Source organism: Epinephelus fuscoguttatus, linkage group LG12, assembly GCF_011397635.1.
Source record: "Epinephelus fuscoguttatus linkage group LG12, E.fuscoguttatus.final_Chr_v1".
NCBI classification, from domain to species: Eukaryota; Metazoa; Chordata; class Actinopteri; order Perciformes; family Serranidae; genus Epinephelus; species Epinephelus fuscoguttatus.
Genome location: NC_064763.1, coordinates 38289722 through 38312019, shown reverse-complemented (window position 1 = coordinate 38312019; position 22298 = coordinate 38289722). Strand labels below are relative to the sequence as shown.

Sequence of the window (22298 nt, the reverse complement as noted above, 5' to 3'; positions counted from 1 at the left end):
CATCATTTAGGTCGATACTGAGCTTGTACCTCACAGTGTGTGTGTGTGAACAGGTAATCAAAGGGAGTCTGTATGGGGTCCCGCTACTGGAAGGTCTGCCATTGCGGAATTTCTGTGTTTTTTTCTGTCAAATAAAACAGTAGTGGTATTGTAAAACTAAAGCCACATTAGCAGCTCCTTGGGGCTGTATGAGGGCGCAGTGGTGCTTAGATCTAAATCCAATGTCAAATTGCGAACATGCTCACAAAGACAATGGTTAACCTGCTAATGTTTAGATGTAATGACCATGTTCACATCTTAGTTTTGTATTTTATCATGCAAATATTTTCTCACTGGCACGAAACACAAAGTACAACTAAGGGGGATGAGTTGTCAGGTACTTGGTCATAAACCAAAGTATTAGGCAAATTGGAGATTTGATCTGATGTTGGCGTGAGATGAAGGGTAAGAGGATCACCAAAGTCATTCCAATTTATACTGAGGAGGACGTGACTCTCTACTTTATTACACGGCAATCTATCCAATAGTTGGTGAGACATGTCACTAAAGCAATAAATTGAAACTTAAAGTGGTGCTAGAGGAAAAATCAGGGGATCATCACAGCTATCAGGAGTCTTTGATGACCATGAATGCCCATCCTAAAATTGTTTCATCATCGCCATGCATCCAATAGTTGTTGATATCCTGTACCCAAAGTGGTGACATTGCCAGTGGAGCAACGCTGCCAGAACGACTCAAATGCTTTAAAAGGCCATGGATTTAAACAAACTACTCTACGTCGCCTTAATTTTCTTTAATTGTTTTATCAAAACCTTTCACAGTTTTAAGTGGCTTCTTGTTTTTATTTCAGAATATATACTACTATTTCAAATTTTTAACTAAGTACTAGTCCATACCCATTGAGTGCACAGTTGCCCACGCACAGTTTCACATGGTGTGTGTTTGGGATACAGGTCCAGGGGTCGCGTTAACCGGATATTCTCGGTCATTGACCGTTTTTTTACAACAATGACCGGAAAATCTGAAGGCCGTCGGTCATTTTGACCGGTTGCAATTACCACCCCTGCCCACTTGGCGGCGGAGTGCACAGTCAGTGGTTTAAGTGGCTGCTGTTTTCACACTGCAGAAAAAAGTCATTCATCTGCTTCATGTAGCGTTGTTGACATAACGCCCTGGACACACCTGACGCGGAACCGAAGCACGGCAGTCAGCGCCCATGTTAACCTATCTGACTGTCCACACAGGCCGCTGAGCAGAGTGGAGCGTCCGCGGAAGCAGCGCTTCAGTTCGGCGTCTGGTCTATTTTTCACACGAGCCAGGATCACTTCTGTCAAGCTGGATAGAGCGGATCGTACCAAACAGGAAGTCGGACACAGAAAAGACGAGAGAATCTGGCCAATTTTCAAAATAAAATAACAACAGCACGCACTGAGGAACGTGAGGACAAAATGCCGTGTTTATAATTTAAAATAACACAACAGTGCATAACTGAACACATTTTTCAATACCATAATCACTTCATTACAATTTTAATTTTGTGTCACCAAACCTACAGGCATAACTACATAACGCCCTGGACAAACCAGATGCGTTAGTGCCGTCCGGTGTGTCCAGGGCGAAGTCTAATGGCACGGGTGTGTGGATGTATGTTCATCTTTTCGTTCATGTCCTTATTAATGCACACATTATAACTTGCTTGTTGGATTTATTAAAAACAAACTAATGAAAACTAAATGTCTTTGAATATCTTTATTATCATTTAAAAATGAAAATTAAAATGACCGGTAAAAATAGATTATGACCGGATTTTTATGACCCTGTCGGTCAAAATGACCGGCGACAAAAAAGTCTAGCGCAACGTCTGTACAGGTCATAGGAAATTGCAGATTAAATAGTCAACTGAACCCATTAAGAAGAGCAATGTATTCAGACAGACTTTTTGTGAATTTGATAGTATGATTGCTTTATTGAAAGTACAGTAGTACCATCGCCAATAGTGGGATAGTTAGTGGGCTAAAACTGTACATTAGTAGTTGAGGTAGCACGTTGAAAGGCAGATAGTTAAAGTGTTTATATGTTGTATTGACTTAAAAGTGGGGCGCACTGGTAGTTGACATGGGAAAGGTGCGGCTAGCCCTTGTTGCAGCAGCATACCATACCATGACTTAGTCATACCAAAAATTAGAAAAAACAACAACATTCGGTTGTTATAGCGCCACCCAGTTGCCAATTAGAGTTAAATTTCTCCAGTCACCTTGAGGCGTCCTGTTCTACATATCTACCAAGTTTAGTAAAAATCCATATGGCGGTTAGGCCTAGATAAGAAATGAGCTCTCTAGCGCCCCCATTTTGTTTGATGGGGTCAATAATGGAGGGGTCCTCAGATTATGTGTGGTCATATGCCTACAAAGTTGCGTGGTGATGGGTGAAACCCTTGAGATGTTATACACCTTTATGTGATGAGCCACGCCCTCCGCAATATTCATTGCCTTATAGAAGCTCAGTTTTAGGAAGTTTTCCAACTTTTGCCAAGAGGGAACCTTAGATATTGGTCCCTAGATTATGTTCACCCAGTTTCATGCAGATCGCTCAAACTTCCTAGGAAGAGATCCATTTGAAGTGTTTTTCAAATAATTCAAAATGGTGGAAAATCTATATAAGCGGAAGTTATGGGTTCTTGAGGCAAATGTGTTCCTCATGAGGAGAGGCATCTCTGTGCAAAGTTTCATGTCTCTACGACATACGGGGCATGAGATATGCCCATTCAAAGTTTGCAATTTCAATCAGTTGCTATAGCACCCCCCTTTGGCCAATTGATGTAATATTGCTTCATTGGCATCCTCCCATGACCCTCTACCACTGTGCCAAATTTCATATGGATTGACCAAGTCAGTGAGGAGAAAAACGTGGAACAGACACACAGACAGAGTTTTTGTTATTATATAGTAAGATCCTGTGGGCAGGTGTTGCAAATTAGAGTTAACTAGTGTTAAGTGTTTACATGCAGTATATATCATTTATCTAAGAATAAACTCAGTTCAATGCCGGCCAACAAAATAGTATTTCAACAAAAATTCCTGAACATCAGCATCGACAGAATGCAGATGGTAACATATTACATATAGCAAAACCTGAATAAATGAGTGAAGAAATGTAACAAATGCAGATGCTTCCACAGGTGCACTGCATGGTACAATTCAGTAATTAACATCTAATCATGCTCAGTGGCATATGAAAATGTTGATCAGACCCCATTGATGCTGATTATGAATCAAGATGGCAAGAGGAAATGATCTAAGTGCCTTAGAAAGAGGGTTCATTGTTTGGGTAACGGAAGGCAGGAGCTTCAGTCACAAAGACTGTTTAACACGCTAGTGCTTCAGTAGGAACAGTGAATAAATTACATCTGTGTTTAGATCGTTGAAGACATCGGTAAATAGGGTTGAAAAATCTGGTCAGCAGTGCACATTACATTACATGACCATGATGCATGAGAATTTGTGCGATATATGTAAATTAAAACGAAGAAGCAACTCCTCCACAGGTGATTGAGAATGTCAGTGCAGGGTGCAATCAGACTGTCAGCAACAAGAGTCCAAAGGCAGTTACATAAGGAGGAATATTATTGTCTGAATGCAGTGCATAAACCCTTCATACAACAATAGGGGTGTAACGGTACACAAAAATCTCGGTTCGGTACGTATCTCGGTACACAAGTCACGGTTCGGGGGTTTTTTCGGTACAGTAATGAAAAAATAGACAACTATTAAATATCTTTTACTTATTGGTAACCTTATTAAAACGTACCACCACAGCAGATAACTCTTTTTAACACATTTTTTGAATGATTCTGAATCAGTTTTACTCAATTAAAATAAAAAGTATAGTGCAGCTGGTCAGCTTTAAAGCCTGCTCAGATTCAGTTTTACTGGGAACTTACTGAGCTTTCCCACTTTGTTAAAGTGCAGTAAACAAAACATGCTTATATCTCAAGTGCAGCTTAAACAATTTTACTCAACTCCAATGGCGTTGGTTATTTCTTTAGCGCGATGGTCAGGGAAATGCTCTTTCTTTTTAAATAACGACAATATCGTAGTTTGCACCAGATTGCTTTTTCTAGTCGTGCCGGTTAACGTTCAAACTCAGGTGGTGTCACTTTAGATGCGTTAGCATGTTAGACGTGTTTCCAAGTACATACCCGACCGCTGTTCTGCAGTGTCGGCACACTGCTTTTGTCTTGTCCACTTGTTTATTTCCATCTTTTTATTTTACCCTGAAACCAAAGTGTTCCCAAACGGAGGACTGTTTGCGGGTGGGTCTTCAGGTTCGTCAGGCTCACTTGCCATGTTGTCAAAGTGCGAGAATGCGCTGCACAAAGTGAAAGCGGAGATTTACGGTCGGACTCGGTCCGTCACTCAATTATGTCTGTTGGGGAACTAGATATTTTAAATGGTTCGGCTCGCAAAAACGGAATTAAAATAAAACAAAATAAAATAAAATAATGTCCTGCGCCCAATAATTCAGTACAGGGTCGTGCCGAACCGAAAGTCACATACCGAACGGTTCAACACAAATACATGTACCGTTACAGCCCTATGCAACAATATTGTGCAGAACTGAAGGCAACAGTAAAGCCCTTGTGGAATGACTTCTTTAGTGCCATTAGTACTGCAAATATATATATATATATATATATATATATATATACATATATATATAATGTTCAAATGTAATCGCATGATACATATATAAACTTAAGGAAATAAATGAGGCTCATGCTATTGATTATTTTCATTATTTGGTATCATTTCTTTCAGTGATACATTGAGTAATTGAGTAAGAATTATCATTGTTGAAGAGCACAATAAACAGATTCAGTAAGTGAAGTCTCTTTTGAAATACACCATCACTTTTTTCTTGTACGAAAACATCAAAATATTTATCAATATCAATATTTACAACTGATATGGTTTTGTTGCCTTGTTCGCCGTGGTAGCTAAGCTAGCAAAGCTTGCCAAAGCTAATTACAGCCCTGTAATTAGCATTGGCAAGGCCCCCCTGCTAATTACTGCTGTGTTAAGTAAAACCAGCAGCTTTCAAATTGAAATGCTATCAACACTGTGATAAATTCTGGTGTGTGTGTTTTTTTTTTTTTGTTTTTGTTTTTTTTACAACCTGCCTCTTCATTTTTCCGCCCTCCTCTCTTCCCTTCATTTGAAAGCCACCGTCAGCTCCTGGTGTGACAGTGATTAATGTCCACGCAGTCGTCCGCTGTGTAAAAGCTCGGCAGATTATAAAAGCCTCGGGGCAGAAAAAATTATTTGAATTTCCTCAAGTAATTGTGTTAGGCAGCAGATCTAATATTTGATGACAAACAGGGGTTTGAGCGCTAACGCTAAAAGTAAACAGTGTGTATTGGCAAACATTTGTAGCTGAATGTGCCTCTGGCTGTTATTCTGGTAAATTAAACTGGAAGTGGTTGTGTTTAAATGATCCTTGTGTTCACTAGCTTCATCTGAGTTGGGAGATATCCATGTTGTCTATCCTGAAGCCAGTGCGCCTCATTCCACACAACTCCAAGGAGGTGAAGTGTGTTTGTGTTTTTGCCCTCCGTCAAACAAGAGCTAACATTCTCCACCCCACAAATCAGAGCCCGCACAGTGTCTATGATCTCTTTGCTAAGCTCACACACTCCAGTGACCGCACAACAGCTTGCAATCACTACACTTGGTGCAGTCATACACACACCCATGCAACACACGCCACTCCTCTGTCCCCTTGCAGCCACTGTTGTTTATCCTTTATCTCCTTATGAAAGTCGGTCCACATTGCATTCTATTCAGCACTACTCCAGGGAGGCAAAGTGTCAGCTTTGTGTTTTCTTCCTCCAGCATGCAAGTAACAAGTCTTGGACAATGAAGTGCTCAAACCCACTGTACCCAGTCAAGCAAGTCAGCAGTGTGGCAAACATATTTAAAGAGTTGGAGAGGGTAACGTCTATGCCTCCTGTGTTTCTACTAAATCCTACAAGTTTGTCAAGCGTGGATCACAGGATTTAAAATGTACACTTTATTAGAAAGACAAGAGAAATGCATTGCAGTCCTAAAATGTTATAACAGTGGAATGTCTAGAAGAAGGTCTCAGGGCCTGTCCACCAAGTTGTCCGAAGGAAGGCAGGGAAAGTAGAGTGTGATATTGCTGGTCGTGTATTTTTTTTTTTTTTTAAGTTTTACAAGGTTTAATGTGCAATTATTCGAGGGCTCACTCATGCTTACTCACTCCTTGACTGCACTTGTAACCCCATCCCTTTAATGATGAAATGTCAAGCAAATTTTTCTTTCATTTCACTTTGTGTCTGAGTTTATTTGCTCAAACTTTCTTGAATATGAATATATATTTGTACAGGTTTGAAGTGCAGGGTTTGTTCTTTCCTTTTCCTTATGAACCCACAGCCTCTACACATTGTCAGCCTCTACGCAGGCCTCTACTTTGTGCAGAGACCCACAGAGACATGTATCTTTGGCTACATTCACTCTACCAGCAATTGTGACATAAATAAGATTTATTTGCTCTAATATGAATCATATCTGATTTTTCTTTTTTTTTTAGAGTAGTGTGGACACCAATTTTCCAGTTAGATACGGCCACATCCTTTTGTGGCCCGAAAGCTGATGCATATCAGAGCACTGGCCCTGCAACAGCTGTGAGAACAGTCACATCAGAATTCATGTGTTTTTTTCCATACATCCATGTTTTTATTCCATGTCATACTACACTACAAAGGTGCAAATCAATCACCATACAATGTCAGAGGGCTGCCTTAGCCACTTTGCTGCTGCTTTACCCCCAAATTCCACCAGATGCGTGTTGGTTGCGTCTGCGCTCCGGAACGGCAGCAGAGCCGATACGTTTAAATTCTAGTCAATGTGTGTGCTTCCACCGGCTGCGACTGTGCTGCGTTCCGGCTCCGTCACAGCTGCGGCACTCCGGAGCCCTCTGCAACAGATACGCAGGACTTCTATTTTTGCCGGACGCTGGAGCACCACGCAGCAATTCAGCACGGAGCAGATCGTGCAGGGCAGGTAATTTTCAAAATAAAATACACAGTGTTCATGGCGGATCATATTTCCCTGCACTACACCTTGAAAACGTCATAATGGGCGGAGGCAGGCCTGAAGTCAACAGGTCAGAGGTTTCAGATGTCATTTCACCCCATTGACACCATGGACGAGGAGATGTTAATCATGGAGGTGCACCCAGATGTCTTCCTACTACTCCTCTGGTTTTGTGGTTCTGTTTATAGAAACGACATCTTGTTATATCGCGCGATTATGCATGAATTCACGAGATCTCGTGGGTCCTCGTGACTCCCTCTGTCCGGCGGAGCTGCACCGCTCCGCACAGCAAATGAAGCCGGTGGGTGTTGAAGGACAGTGGAGCACACAGCAGATAACCAGTGCAGCCGTTCTGCAATGGACACGCATGTAGTGGAATTCCAGCGTTAGGCTGCCCCAGTCACCAGGCATTGGAGCCCAACTACCAGACACTTCCGTGTAAGCCTTGTCATGAGGCACTGACAGAAGTTTTGGATCGTAGCCCTCGACATCCAAAGATTCGGAAGAACTGTTCTTCCATGAAACCCTCCACATCACAGCTCTTTCCTCATAGAGCTACCAGCAATAGCTAATAGAGCTAGTGGACTGAAAGCCTGTACCGCCTATTATCCCAAAAACAAATGTCTTTGCCTCCATGGGACCATTTTTCCGCAAATACGGCACACTCTCACCCAAACAGAAGCACATGGCACACAACGTAAACTGACTTTCCTACTATAGCGATAATTCAGGAGGCAATCGCTTGCACTGATATGTCATTAATTTTTCCTCCAAATGCCAGTCTTGCAAACGTTACGTTTTTTGCTGCTGTTCCAAAGTGCATGTGTGTGACTTTACTGAGGCATTTCAGGGCGGAGATCCATTCACACTGTTGTCAGGTATGGGACACTTTAAACATGAATGTAAACAGTCTAAGCAAAACATGTGAATCTAAGGAAATGATTAGGAATTCAGCATCAAGGTCTGTAATGTCAGTTTAACCTTTGAACCATTATTCCTGATCTAAGAACTCAGTTGACTCAGAAACTCCAGTTGAGAGTCATGAAGCTCTTTTTTTTTTTTGCTTAAGTCAAAACATTTTAAACTTAACTCAGTTCAGATTTGCTCTTCTAGCATCTTCCCAGTTGCTTTCGGTACAGTTGAGTCACCTCAAAATTTTTGAGTGTTTTGGCAAGGTACCCCAGCACATTGGATTTGAAGTGAGACATAATTCTACCATGTGCCTCCTTTTGTTATATGAATGTGTCTTGAATTACCTCAGACACAGGGCAGAACTGCTTTTAGTGGAACACTTTTCTTCCATATGGCCTCCTTTTTTGATGTGGTTAAGGTCAGAGTAAGAAAAAGCACAGTGGAGAGCAACCAACGTCTATCTTGTATTATTTCATAGTTCAATATACAAAATGCTCTCCAAATAAAAAGTTGCTTTCTCTTCCCTACTGCACCCCCTGTTTCTACCACTGGTGTCCTGGTGAGAAGCTGCTCAATACATTTCATTCAGTTCCACTCCAGGGAGGAGCTCCCTCTGCGCTCTGAGCCGAGGACCATTATGTTTGGCACCGCAGAGCTTGTCATACCAGTCAGATTTCACATTGGTTTGGATAAGTTAATTGGGTTTGCACTGTGCGGACTGTCACTGGGTTGCTAAACATAGTCACATACAGCAGGAAAATACACAGTTCTTGGGAGGAATAAACTCTCACAGCCTGTGAGCAGTAATAAAATATTAGACCTGCATTTCTCTTGATTCAGTCTTATGTGGTCAGAAGTAGGTCCTTGTTATTTACCAGCTTATAGGATCAAATTGAGCTGTACAGCATGCAGTCATATTCACAAATCTAGTTTGGATGTTCAAGGAAAACAAGTGAGATGGGAGCTGTCTACAGTAATGAAGGATACGCCTTCTTTTATGAGTAATGCCAGGGCTCAGACCTGTTCCGGTTGAAAAGACGGGTTTAACCACATCCTAATATTCATTACCAGCTTGTGATTCTGTGTGTGTGCATGTCATCATGGCAAAATGTGGTCCTGATGGCACCTGTTATGGCAGGAACTATTACAAAAGCTGTTTTGAGTATGTTGCTAGGTGTTAATATGTCTGTGTGTCTGCCCGCAAACAGCTTTTGTGAGTGTGATTGCGTCAAAGTAATGCAAAATGCAGTCACGAAACCTTCCAGATTCATAGTTGAGATCATAATGAAGGCCGAGTTCGAAGATGGGTGTGGTTCGAGCAAGGCGCTGGAAGCATGGGATAGGAACTTTATACCTCTGGCCCATATTCGTTTAAAATCCTGGATTGCTGTATCATGGTGAGGAATGTGCAAAAAAATGTTTTGGTTTTTCTTCTTCAGTTGAATAAACGCTTTATACTTGAAACTATTTTTGAATGTAAGTATGTGTAAAAAAGTCTGACAGGCTGTTCATATTGTTCATATCTGTGGATCGACACCCTGATCACCACGGTAGATCAGATCGGTGCACCGACAGTGGAAACCATTAGGTATGCTTACCTCCTGTAGTTTTCAAAGTTGGCCCCGATGTATTGGCAGTCTCATAATTTTGTCATTTTCATAAAATTTACTAAAAAACTCACACAGACATCAGAAAAACACAAACCTCATGGAAATGAAGCAATAAGTAATCTGAACAACTTTCTTCTCTGTGTGGACAGATGTTCTTTGTATTCTACAAGAATATTGAATAAGATACAAACAAAAATAAATCTGGATTTTACGTTTTCATTATCCCTGTCATCACTGCATTTTTCACTTCTGTCTGCCTCACTGTACTCTATCTGTGCTGCTGAAGCAGTCAGATGTGATATCTGTGTGGCTGTCAGGAATCCCCGTTTATACAGAGCAGTATATTTACTACCATTTTCATTTTGCTCTTTCAAATCCCCACAATGGAACAAAAAAAGTAGCATCAATGCCATGTTCACAACTCTCTGCTGCCAACTCCACAGAGCATTTTATAGATGTGCAAATCAGTTGTGCGACACAATACCTGTCAGCGATGACGCAGAATGATGATTCATAAATGTCAGAAATATCAATGTGCTGCTTCCATGAGGTAAACTGTTGAGTTTGTGTTGTATAGAGAGAAATGACTGAGTTACTGAGAGAGTCATTTCAGACGTAGCCTCTATTTGTCTATATTGTCTCTTAATAGCTACACTACATACCACCAGAGCTTTAAGTACTGCCTCTGTTATGACTAAACACACAGTACACCCTGGCAACCATGCAGTGCTTCCTAGCAACAGCCTTGAATCACCATGACAGTTATCCTAAATAACAGGAGATTATCTTGTGGAATTTTGATTATGGTAATGAAAGATTGTACCTCAATGTCATATTGTCCATCACACTTTTACTGTATCACACTAACTGTATTCTACATGTCTTCCAGGTCACCAGTAATGGCCGGTGGGCTGTTTGCTGTGGACAGGAAGTGGTTCTGGGAGCTGGGAGGATATGACACGGGTCTGGAGATCTGGGGAGGAGAACAGTACGAGATCTCCTTTAAGGTAAACACAACACCATCACACACAGAGCCACAGTGTAGTGTGTCGTGTGTGGTCGCTGCACAGAAAGAGAGTTCCTCGTTCAAACCCTGGGGTGGGGGACCCTTCTGTGCGAAGTTTGCTTGTTCTTCCTGTGTCAGTGTGGGTTTCCTCCAGGTGCTCCAGCTTCCTCCCACAGTCCAAAGACATGCAGGTTAATTGGTAACTCTAAATTGTCCGTAGGTGTGAATGTGAGTGTGAATGGTTGTCTGTCTCAAAGTGTCAGCCCTGCGATCGTCTAGCGACCTGTCCAGGGTGTACCCTGCTTCTCGCCCAATGTCAGCTGGGATAGGCTCCAGCCCCCCATGACCCCCAACAGGATAAGTGGTTACAGAAAATTAATGAATTACAGGATGCTATTTTGTATGTAGAACACTGATTCAGAACACAATAATTTATTATTATTTATTTATTTAATTTACAACCAGAGAAGCATTTAGGATGCATATTCCTGCAGGATAAGTGCTATTGTGGCAGCGAAATGTTCTAGTCTTGAAGGTCTATTGTGTAAGATTTAGTGGCAGCTAGTGGTGAGGTTGTAGAACTGAAACTTCTCCCACATGCCAAGAATTTAGGAGAACCACAGTGGCTGGCGTGAAAATGCAAAAACTTAAATGGCCCTATTCCCCCTAAATCCAACACAATGGACCTTTAATACCACGTAGTATTTTAGCTGAAGAGAGAAGACTGAACAGAGGGTTTGCAGGGTGTGAGGACTCCTTAAAAATGTTTAAACCTTCCCTCTTGTTGCGAATGTGGTATAATTCAGAAGTGGTGGGGAGCACTATGAACCATGGTATTTTGTTAGAAACATGAGCAATAGGCAAATTGTAATTTGTTAATTGTCTTCATTGTAAGTTTCATTGATTTGATCAATTAATTGGCTTTGTATTCAGTATTTTTGATAACAATGTTTGCATACTCACATCTTTTGCATGCTTATTTTACATACTCACTCTACATTTACACATACTCTACATTTATATAGATTCAATTGAATTTAATGTTGCAATCGTAGCATGGGTTAATGTCCGGCGCTTGAGTCATTAGCGGCTCTGTCCCAGCAATGGGTCAGGCGTTACGGTTGTGTTAGGTGAGTAGCCCGGCAGCCCAGCTAACATTTGCAATTAGCATTGTAAAATGTAGCCTGGCGGGCTGTGTTTAGCTATTCCCCTGCCTACTTCAATGATGGTACTTGTAATAAATGTAATATATTTGCTGAGATGGAGGCGAGGCTCAGTGACTAGAAGAGCTGGTAGAAGCGCTCCATAGCTGTAAGCTACTCCAGTAGCCGTAGTAGCTCTAGTGCTAACTCCAGGAGCTAATGCTAATGTCCCTACTCTGTGTGAGCCGGAGCCATGAGCCGCGGGCTCACGGGCTCACGGAGAAGAGTAGGGACGTTAACGTGGCAGCCAACTAGTGCTAATGCTAACAGGAAATCAGGGAAATAGCTAAACACAGCAGAGACTGAGAGTGAGTGAAAGACATTGCTAACTGCTAAACTAAGCCAAACTTAGTTGGCTGTTTAGGTTTTATTTCCTCGCCCCTGTGGCGAGTGAATCTGCCTGTAGTGAAACCGGGGGCTAACCGGTGCTTCTTCCTCAAGCTCCACTTCACTCAGCTGCCAGCACAGCCAGTTAGCCTCCGCTAGCTTCCCAGCTAACCCCGGCTCTCCATTTGGATCCAACCGGAGCACCGAGCCCTGGTTTGTTATTCAGGTTAATGTGGGAAGAAGCAGCGGGTATATCGGGCAGCTGAGTGAAGTGGAGCCTGCGGAAGAAACACTGGGACCGTCTGGATGTAATAGTCCGTGGAGAAGCTGCGGTGCTCACCTGCCCAGATGAGGCGAGTGGGGGCGGTGGGGGCTGGAGAGCAGAGGTAGAGGGAGGTGTGGCTCATGACACACTTTGTTTTGGTCTACAGGCAGTGCACAACAGCAAACCTAGCGGTGAAACGGTTTCACTTTTTGCCCCTTTAAATAGGAGTTTATATTGCTATTCAAGTTCTGCTGATATTGTTCAGCTTTATTTACAGTAATAGACAGATTGGGACTCGCAGGGTTTCAGTAGTTGTTGCATCTTTGTGCAAATGATGTACACTTGAGTTTCATCTAGAGCTCCCTCTAATTAATGAACATTTGCTCATTTTGTGTTAAGACGCTGAAAGCATCTGTATTTTGACATTGAATTGCTTTCAAAGAAGAACGGATCATGTTCTTTATGTTTCTCCTCATGTTTTATTTCTTTATCCACAGCTCTTTAACTAAATAGCTCCAGAGCCCATGAGACATCCCTCATTATGCTTTCAACTCTTGTTCCAATCATTTGAGCTAAACATACTCTGTTGCATGGAAGACTCTCCACATTAATCATACTCAGAATACCATATTAGATTACGCTTTTGTCTGGTGCTTCAGCATGAATCATTCTATAGCATAGCCATAACTGCTCGCGACTTGGCCAGCATGTTAATAAGAACTAGTCCCTCCCTCCTCTCTGCCGGCTCCGTCAGCGTGCTCTGCACAGACAGAACGGCCCGTCACAATAATTGAATTCTAGTTTGAATGAGTAAGGTCTTTTGTCGTCTCACTCAATTAAGCACAAAGGCCACTGCTGGGTAGTTTGCTTTGATTGGACATATTTGTTTCACCTTCTGTTGCTCCTTCACATCACTGTATACTTGTTTTGTTACTCTGTTTTGCTAATTGATAGTGAAATGATAGTGATTCAACATACAGTCTATGGTATGCATGAAAGCTTTTACATTGCTGTTTTAAGCAGGACCAACAGGGGGAGTGTACAAGAGTAGCTAGTGAGCAGGGAACGAATGAGAAAGGGACTGCATATATATATATAGTCTTAGCAACCACTCACATGTCTTAACACTGCAGGTACTTTTCACCCATTCATGCAGTGGTGGCCGAGACTACTATACAAGGTGCCACCTGCTCATCAGTTAATCATCCACACACTCACACTCACATTTGGGGTTCAGTATTTTGCCCAAGGACACTTTGGCTTGTAGACTGCAGGAGCCAGGGATCAAACCACCAGCCCTCCTATTCTGAATTCTGATGCCGAATCTTCTAATACAACAGAAAATTATATAAAAACTCGTTCAAGCACGCTCAGACATTCAGCAAGTTTAGTGTGAGGGAAATTCTCCTCTCGGAAGAAGTGACAGACTCAGTGTGCAGCATGGAGAGTAGACTCAAGTGTTCTCTGTCAGGCTAAAGAATGTACAGACTTTTATACCATACTGAAGCTCTGACCCCAGTTTGAACCCACCAGCTGCACTTGTAAAGGAGATTTCCCCCCAAAAAACTGGTTTATCAATACAGGAAAACTCCTCCCAAAGAAATAAAATGTCATGACTCCAAGATGTAGGAAATTAGCCCCAATACAGATTCCTGAATAATTCCCACATCAGTCCAAATCTTCTCTAATGTTGACTATACAGAGTTTAGATAGACATAGTGAGTGCAATGACAGGTGACCCAAAAAACAAAGGTAGAAAATGGTGTTTAATTTGTTATTTTGTTACTAATGCCAGTTGACAGTTGTGAGAGGATCGTACCCTGTTGTCCTGAACCTCAAATCACACTGTCAGATGTTCTAGACAACAGTTTTAAGCATAATTGACAAAGACATGTAGAAGGTTTTATCACTGTTTTTAATAATAAAAATAGCCTTCTGTTCATCTGTGGCAACTGACTTAGTGGGTGGTGAAAGTCAAATGTTAAATACACGAAACATTTTTAGTCAGAATGCAGATTCCTGCCCCAAATCTGTGTCTTTTAAATGCAAAAAACTTCGAAATTCCTCAAGGAAAATTGTTTAAAGTACCCTGTGGAGTTTTCACTAAGGCCCAGGAAGCTCATTAAATGCATTTCCTTCCTCATAAAACATTTTCAAAGCCAAATCTTGGAATAATATGAACATCCATGTTTGCTTGCTTGCAGTCTGCTCCTTCCCCACTTATGTAGGGGCAATGTCATGTTTCTAAGCACTATTAAAGCCACCAACTTTTGATCAAGCGTGAAACCATCTGCAGGAGTATGTGTTGACTGTATTAACACGCACATGAATATGAGTCTGCATGTGCACTGGATGCAAACAAAACAGGGACCAACTCATAAACACATTGCTCCTTGGTGATATTGGTGGTCAGAAACTTCACAGGGTACCTTGTAAGTATGCAGTTAACACCTACAGCAGCTATTTCTTTGTCTATTGGCCTCAAAAAGGAAACCACAGTCCTTAGTTTGACAACATCTAAAGAAGTTTACCGGCAACAGTCATAAACGATCAGATATATCACATATGTATGTAAATGCAGTCGATGCTGTTGGGTCAAATATTGTTGATAGTGTCGTGTATTGTAGAGCATTGGCTGGCCCCATTTTCGTTGCATTTTGGGACTTGTTTTTGAAAAGCACGACATTAATACAGTTGTTTTTAAAAGAGGTGGTAATGCTGCTACGTGCCTTGGCGGTATGGTTTTAGTGTTCATAGTTTGAGGTGAGCATATTGTAGAAGTTGTGTGTTTGAGGCGAGTGATAAGACTTTCAATTTAATCTGACCGGCGCTGAACTCAAGCTCTTGATCCCCCCTGCCGCGAGGCGCCCCTGTTATTAAGCTCAAGTGTTTCAGTCCGGGATGAAGACGATGGAAGGGATTGGCACAGCAGGTCAGACCTTCCCTACAGCGAGATGTGGGGAGGGTTGGATTCAATCTGTTATTTCCCCCGATTCTGTTTGTCCAAGCTGGAGTGGTGCAACAAACTTGACAAGAAGTAATTGAATTGAAATAGCAGCCAGCTGATGTCCACTCTGGAGGAATCAGGAAGGGGAGTGATGCAGAATAACAACAAACTGACTGGAAATTATCAAGTCCAAAAGGGAAGGGGAGTCCATCAGTCAGGGATAGAGCAGCATTTTCCTCTCATTATTGACTCACTGAGCTTCTCCCTGTGGCCGGGCTATGTCCGTCATCAGACACATCTGTGAGAAAGACACCAAAGTTATTGCAAGTCATTCTGAATAAAAGCATGGTATGAAAAAAATAGAGAAACATTGGTTACATCAAAGCAGTTTTTAGACAAGAACTAAGAGATTCTAGTCACGACAGGAGGAGTAGTAGGAGTAGATTGCAAGATTTGGGAGCTTGTGGAGGACGGTGTGCTGTGAGTTGGTATAAGAGGTCAAGGAAAGTATGAATAACCCAGCATGGCTGTGATTGCAGAGTCACAAGCTTGAATAGTTGTCTGTCTCTATCTGTCAGCCTTTTGATAGTCAGGTGAACTGTCCAGGGTGTACCCCACCTCTCGCCCAATGCCAGCTGGGATTGGATCCAGCCTCCCTGTGACCATGAATAGGATAAGCTGTTGCAGAAAATGGATGGATGGATGATTAAGTTCAATGATAAAGAAATAGATGGGCATCAGTTGAAAGAAGTGAGAAACTGGTGATTTTTTTAGGACCATGCCAATGAGTCTGCAAGTAGCCCATTAACTACAAATCATTTCCACTTCATCTTGTAACGTTGCTGTGGGATCAATACTTCATATAAAATGACATATAAACAAAACGTTGGTGGCTGCATCACCTCCAAACATTTCAGTTCTTTTGTATATTTGTGCCAAAACAGCCCTGACATTTTTAGCTAGCCTGTGTCACAACCTAGTGCACAGACACACACAGACGCACGTCTGTATGAAGCGTGAGACTCGTGAGTCATATGGCAGAAAGGAAACATAGCGTGGCGTTCTATCCACCTGAAGGTAAAAATAAAACAAGATGCGCTGTTTATTATAAGTGCCACACTGCAGCAACGTGAGTAACGTCTTCAAACATTCATAAAAGGAGCCACAAAAATGCACCCTGAAAGTTACAAAGAGGCTAATCTCTCAAGACAGATTCTGCAATTTACATTGTAGAATCTGTCGGCGGGGGGGGGGGGGGGGGATCTTTGAGGTTGAGCGATGCTGCGCTTTAGCCAGTCACAATGGAGGGGGCGGGGCCGAGACGTGCTGGTGTCCCCAGGAAATGTGTACCTACAGAAACAGCAAGCTCCGCGTCCATGGCGACCGCTCCACCCAAAACGCCGTCTCGTCAATGTGAAAAACACGGACAGCAGCACAACTTACAAGCGTTGTGCATCCACCAGCACACCTTCCACTCCTCACGACAGGAAAAAAGGGCATTAGCGGCAACGTTTTTACTGCCGTTTGGTTCAAGTTGCAGGTAGGAGTGTCGCACTGGGGGCACCGCCAGAAGTGAAGCGGGTGAGCGATCCCCGAGGCCCCTGCACTTCCATTAGTTGAAAAACTACGGGCAGTGCCTCCAGAGGTAAAGGAAGAATTTTTTTTTTTAAACCGATGGATTTCCAGATTGCAAAGAGGCTGAACAAAAACAAGAATGTGCCCACAATAAATCTGTAATAACAATGTTATTAATGGCCGGGATTGGTTTCTTTAAAGTTCTAACATTAAGTCATATCGAATTTAAAAAGTTTCGGGGCACCTGACGGCTTTGTGGGTAGAGTAGGCATTCCATGTGCAAAGGCAATGACCTTACCACAGTGGCTCTCCCGCTTTCTCCTCCCCCTTCACACCTATACTGTCCCATCTAATAACGGCAAGGAAAAAGCCAAAAATAAATAAATAAAATGAAATAAAATAAAAAGTTAGGTATTGCCCTTCCCTGCTGTTTGTCTATAATTTTCAACTGCATGTTCTTCAGATTTATTTGACATATTTTTCTAACCATTTGAAGCAGCAACTGGTTTCCATTTGTCTTTGTAAGATTATCAATTAATCATCCACATCCTTTATCAAGTTAAAATGCCCAACATTCACTGGTTCCATGGTTCACTGACAGTTTTTAACCATTATTATTATTTGATTATTATTTGATTCAAAAGACATGAGCTTTGTCACACTTTCAAGGATTTCTGCAGTATAAAGAGAAATGCATGAGCTCAGGAGTGAACTGGCAAGTGTTCCTTAAGATACTCAAAGTGGAAACTAAAGTTCACCCAAACTTTCACTGTCTGACCTTCTAACCTCAGACTGCTCTGATGAAGTTTCACGTAATACATCACCAGAAATCTATTTTGGAAATTTCAAGTACTCACACCCTGTAGACTTGAAAAGAGGCTCTGCTTTCTAAAAGTAGCATAACAAATCCAATTTCAGTCTTTGTCATTTAGCTAAGCATGATTGACTTGTCTTGTTCTCTTTGATGTCATTTATTCTCTCCGGTCTCTATGCAGACTACAAACTTTTTCATTTTGTTGGGTTGTTTTGGTGTTCTCACTCTTGCTCTCTCCATAAAAGAGGATTATTTTCAGAAGTTTTTAAGCTGTTATCTAACCTTATAATATATTAGTGAGTCTGACTGTACATCTCTACTCTGACTTCTTTTTCTTCTTTTCTTTTTCCCAGACATACCCTGTCCCTCCCTTTTATCCCTCTCTCCACAGAGCCATGACCCCAGTCAATATACCCTGCAACTGTGTACATACAGTATATATTGCTTCACGTCTCTGTCATCCTCCCACTCCTTCCATCTCTCCCTTTCTTTACATTCTAACCTTGTTTGCTCCCCATTGCTGTTTTCATCACATCTTCCCACGCTTTGTCTTTTTCACACAGTTTTGTTTCATCTGTCTGATTTGCCGACCTTGTCAGCTCATCTGATATTCACACTGTTCAGTTGCACAAACACCAGCGCTGCAGCTTTGACCAGACCTTGACCCGATATTGTCAAACACTGCTGAATATCTCTCTCTCTCTCTCTCTCTCTCTCTGTGTCTCTGTAGGTGTGGATGTGTGGTGGTCGAATGGAGGACATCCCTTGCTCCAGGGTAGGACACATCTACAGGAAGTACGTCCCCTACAAAGTTCCTGGTGGGGTCAGCCTGGCCAGGGTGAGTGTGATGTGTTATAGCATGGTAGCATGGACACCTTGACGCACAAGAATGTCTTAGTTGCTTTTGTTGATGTTTCTGTGTAAACTTTTCATGGTCAGATTTTTTACATTGAATGTGTGGAGCTGAATGGAATGTATGTTCTACCTTAAGAACATCTCAGCTGTTAACAGCAAGGTGTGTAGATCACCCAGAGCACAACAAGCATGTTTTGAGCTTTTCAAATGCGTGTTGGCTTCTTTGAGCATCGCTGATCCCATTCTATAAGACTTCAGTTGCGAAAAAAAACAAAAACAATCTGGAGTTGTGGAGTTCAAAAGAAGTAAGCTTACAAGACCTGTAGCCAGCTCCTCATCTCTGCTGCAAGGCTACATTAGCCTCCACTAGCATAACACACCCAAATCTCCAACCAAACTATCGCTGGTCTGAGTTGCATCGTGGGTCAGAATCAAACCCCTGTATCCACAATATACAGCTTAGCATTTTCCAATAATCAGCTCCACTTTCTTTATTTCATGTGAGCGTCAACATTTTGACACAGGATGGGAAATATTTAAAAAATGCTCGTCTGGCCTGTAGCTGAACATTATTCATTATGCATGACTCAGCCTCAGTCTGACACCTGGCTCTGTTTGCCTTGGCTGAATATGTAATTAAACCTCTGTTTTTTGCCTCTTCCGTCTGACCATTAGCCCCTCGCTGAGGCTGTAGTGAATGCTAATATCAAACGGGCAGCAGGTTTAACAACGCAGAAAAATTTACTGTACCTCAGGCTGTGATGAATTCTGTTATTTCCCCTGTGTGCCTCTCTACATTGTAATTTAAAAAGCAAGCCTTTCCCTTTGAAATGATTTACTTTAGTTAAGTGGTGAGTTTGTTTGGTATTCACCGGGAATGGATAAAACTTTGTAGTCAAGTTAATTTTCACTGAACATCTTCATTAAAAATATACACTGTTTTAATATAATTTGGGTTTGTATCACTGGCATCATTGCAGTTGTAGAAATTGAATCAAGGGAATAAGGTCACTGTCATCATGTAGGCAGACATTTTCAGGGGTAAAGCTATTAAAACCCTATTGTACACGACCTGCTCAGCACCAAACAGCAGACAGACACAGTTGGTGAGCATAGTGCAGCATTTAGCTGCTAAAGAGCCAGATAATTCCCTCAGGAGTTGGTAGAGAGAGGCAGAGAAAACCGAGGTAGAGAGGGTGAATATTGGACTTAGACAAACACAATTAAATGAATGATAAAGTTGCTCTGTAACAACTGGATGCGTGAGTAAGCTACTGTTTGGTAGCACATTTGCCATGTCAGCTTAAAATGATGACATGTTGGTGTTGTGTTCATAACTTGCCGAGGTCCAGACCTTTAAATCTGCCTTCTCCACCGAGTTGACTAATGCATCTTGAATTGTGACATGAGACAGCGGTTTCTCGTTAGTTAGCCAATCAGCACCATGGGCAGGACTAATGCTGTTGTCAAGCATTGTCACGTGGTTTTGCCAGCAAGCTGCGAGCGTTTAGACACACGGAGCCAGATTGGCGAGTTGATCCGAGGCGCCCAATTTTCCACCTCGTAGGGTAGACGTATTGGTGGAACCTTTTTAGTTTAAAAAGACCGAGGCGGCCTTCCACAACGAGCTGTTGAAGACTTGTGGGAGGAGCTGTTGATGACGCCGCACGTGCAACCCACTGGCGGTGGATAAACAGGAAACAGCTGATAGCAGGAATTAGCGAGCAGCTAGTAGCAAGAGGGAAACACAAACCTGACAGACACTGTAAAGATGAGCAACTGGGGAGACAAGGAATTGCGCGCCCTCCTTGTCCTCACAAACGAAGAGGCCATTAACCGTCAGATGACGGGGACGGTGAAGGACGGGCCGACTTATGAGAGAATCGCCGAAGGACTGACCAGCCGCGGCTTCCCTCCCACGTCACTGTTTACGTCACACGCTGAGCTACACGTTTTGTTACTTGCTCACGCCCCCCATTGCCCCGAAAAAGGTGCATTCTGTATAAACAAAAGTAGGTAGGCGGCATTTTGCTGCACTCCCTGATTTTGTTTTTATACTACCAATGCTGAAAGAAGACTGATTGGGCTTTCCTGCAAATTTGCACAACTCCTGTCTAAAAAGGGCTGAGTAGTGATAACAATAATGGCAAGGATTATTAGACAAGAAAGATGCTGCTATGAAGGCTGTTTTAAATCCACATCTTCTCAATATCGCCCGATATCATAGTTTGTTTAACTTCATTCCACCTCACCTTTTAAACCTCAGTAAAACAAGTATGTTGGCACGGCTGCTTATCAGGATGGCCTTAAAAGGACTTTAGATTCAGGTTGATATGTTGGACTCCGATGATGGGTTAGGGAAAATTGAATCCCCCTCCCCCATGGAAATTGGTTAGAGTGGACAAAATGTCAGACTGAAGATGGAAACGGAGTGTAACAAGTTGCACATTCTGTCTGATAGGCAAGACATTTCTCTGCATTAATCATACTAAATGGAAGTCCATCATTTTATCTCCAAACAGTTGCACAGTGAAGTCACGGTGCAGAACTCCTCCGTCAGCATCTTTCCACAGACTTGTTCTCCATGTTGTCCTCCACAGCACTCTGCTAGTAGCAGCCCAGATTCTGCTCAGCGCTTCGGACTCTACATTTGATGTAATAGTTGTGTGTGAGACACTTTGAAATCGGATTTGAGCAACCAGAGCATCTGGAATGGGATGCATCTGTAGAAATGTGATTGGAATCACATTTCAAAGCACCTCTAAATGTGGTTTGGATCCAATTTTCAAAAATGATTTTTCATGTGTTTTGTTTCTGTCCGAACATAAAATCAATCTGGATAAAATCCAGATATGTCAGAAAATGGACATTTGGGCTAACGGTCTGAGTCTTTGAGTCCGGCTCTGATGGCTGTTGTAGCACTGATTTTGGCAAAAAAAAAAAAAAAAAAAAGTTTCCAAACTTTATGGACATGCTAACTAACTCAGCCTCCCTGAGATGCTGTATGTTGTTTCAGTATCAAAACAATGTTGATTTTGTAGATATCTCTCCTCCATTTAATTGTCTCATGGTGAAACAAAAGTTTTCTCTCACTTATAGAGGACATTATTGGCACTTACAGATACCATACTTACTTTACAATACAGCAGTACATCAGGCAAGCCCATTCAGCAAGCACTGATACTGAAAACAAGAGCCCTCCAGACACATTCACAAAAACTCTGACTCTGCTATTCCTCACCCAAGAGTAGAGGGAGGAGGTAGAAGAGTCCCCCACCCACCTAAGTCCAGTCAACATGGAAGGAGATAGAACCGCTGAACTCTACTTCACCTGAAGAGCCCAAGTATCGCTGCAGGCAATGAGCCATGCTACAGGGAGTCTGTGTGAGAGTCTATTTGTGGCTGGAGGGTTTTTTCCTTTACATCTGTACCTCCAAAGGCTGGACAATGTGTATTTATACATTGCTGGGAGGCTCACTGAACCTGTATTTTCATTCATTTCACCATCCATACCTCCAAGGCCACGACCATCTGTATTCTCAGACATGCATTTGTACCTTAGAGGCTGACAGGATTTTTTACTACTTCACACCTCAAATGATTCAGATGGATGGATTCCCCATTGCTTGGGTGTAAATCTTTCATGTTTGCAATTGTCTAAGCTTAAAGG

At 42.2% G+C, this 22298-nt stretch overlaps 1 protein-coding gene across 1 annotated transcript in view; it reads left to right on the top strand.

Moving 5' to 3' along the window:
- LOC125898521 (polypeptide N-acetylgalactosaminyltransferase 10-like) overlaps window positions 1–22298 on the top strand; it is a 126326-nt gene that overhangs the window by 90398 nt on the left and 13630 nt on the right. The window contains exons 7-8 of the mRNA XM_049592349.1: window positions 10527–10644; window positions 18504–18611. Coding sequence (XP_049448306.1) covers window positions 10527–10644; window positions 18504–18611 — 226 coding nt within the window. The remainder of the gene's footprint in view (window positions 1–10526; window positions 10645–18503; window positions 18612–22298) is intronic.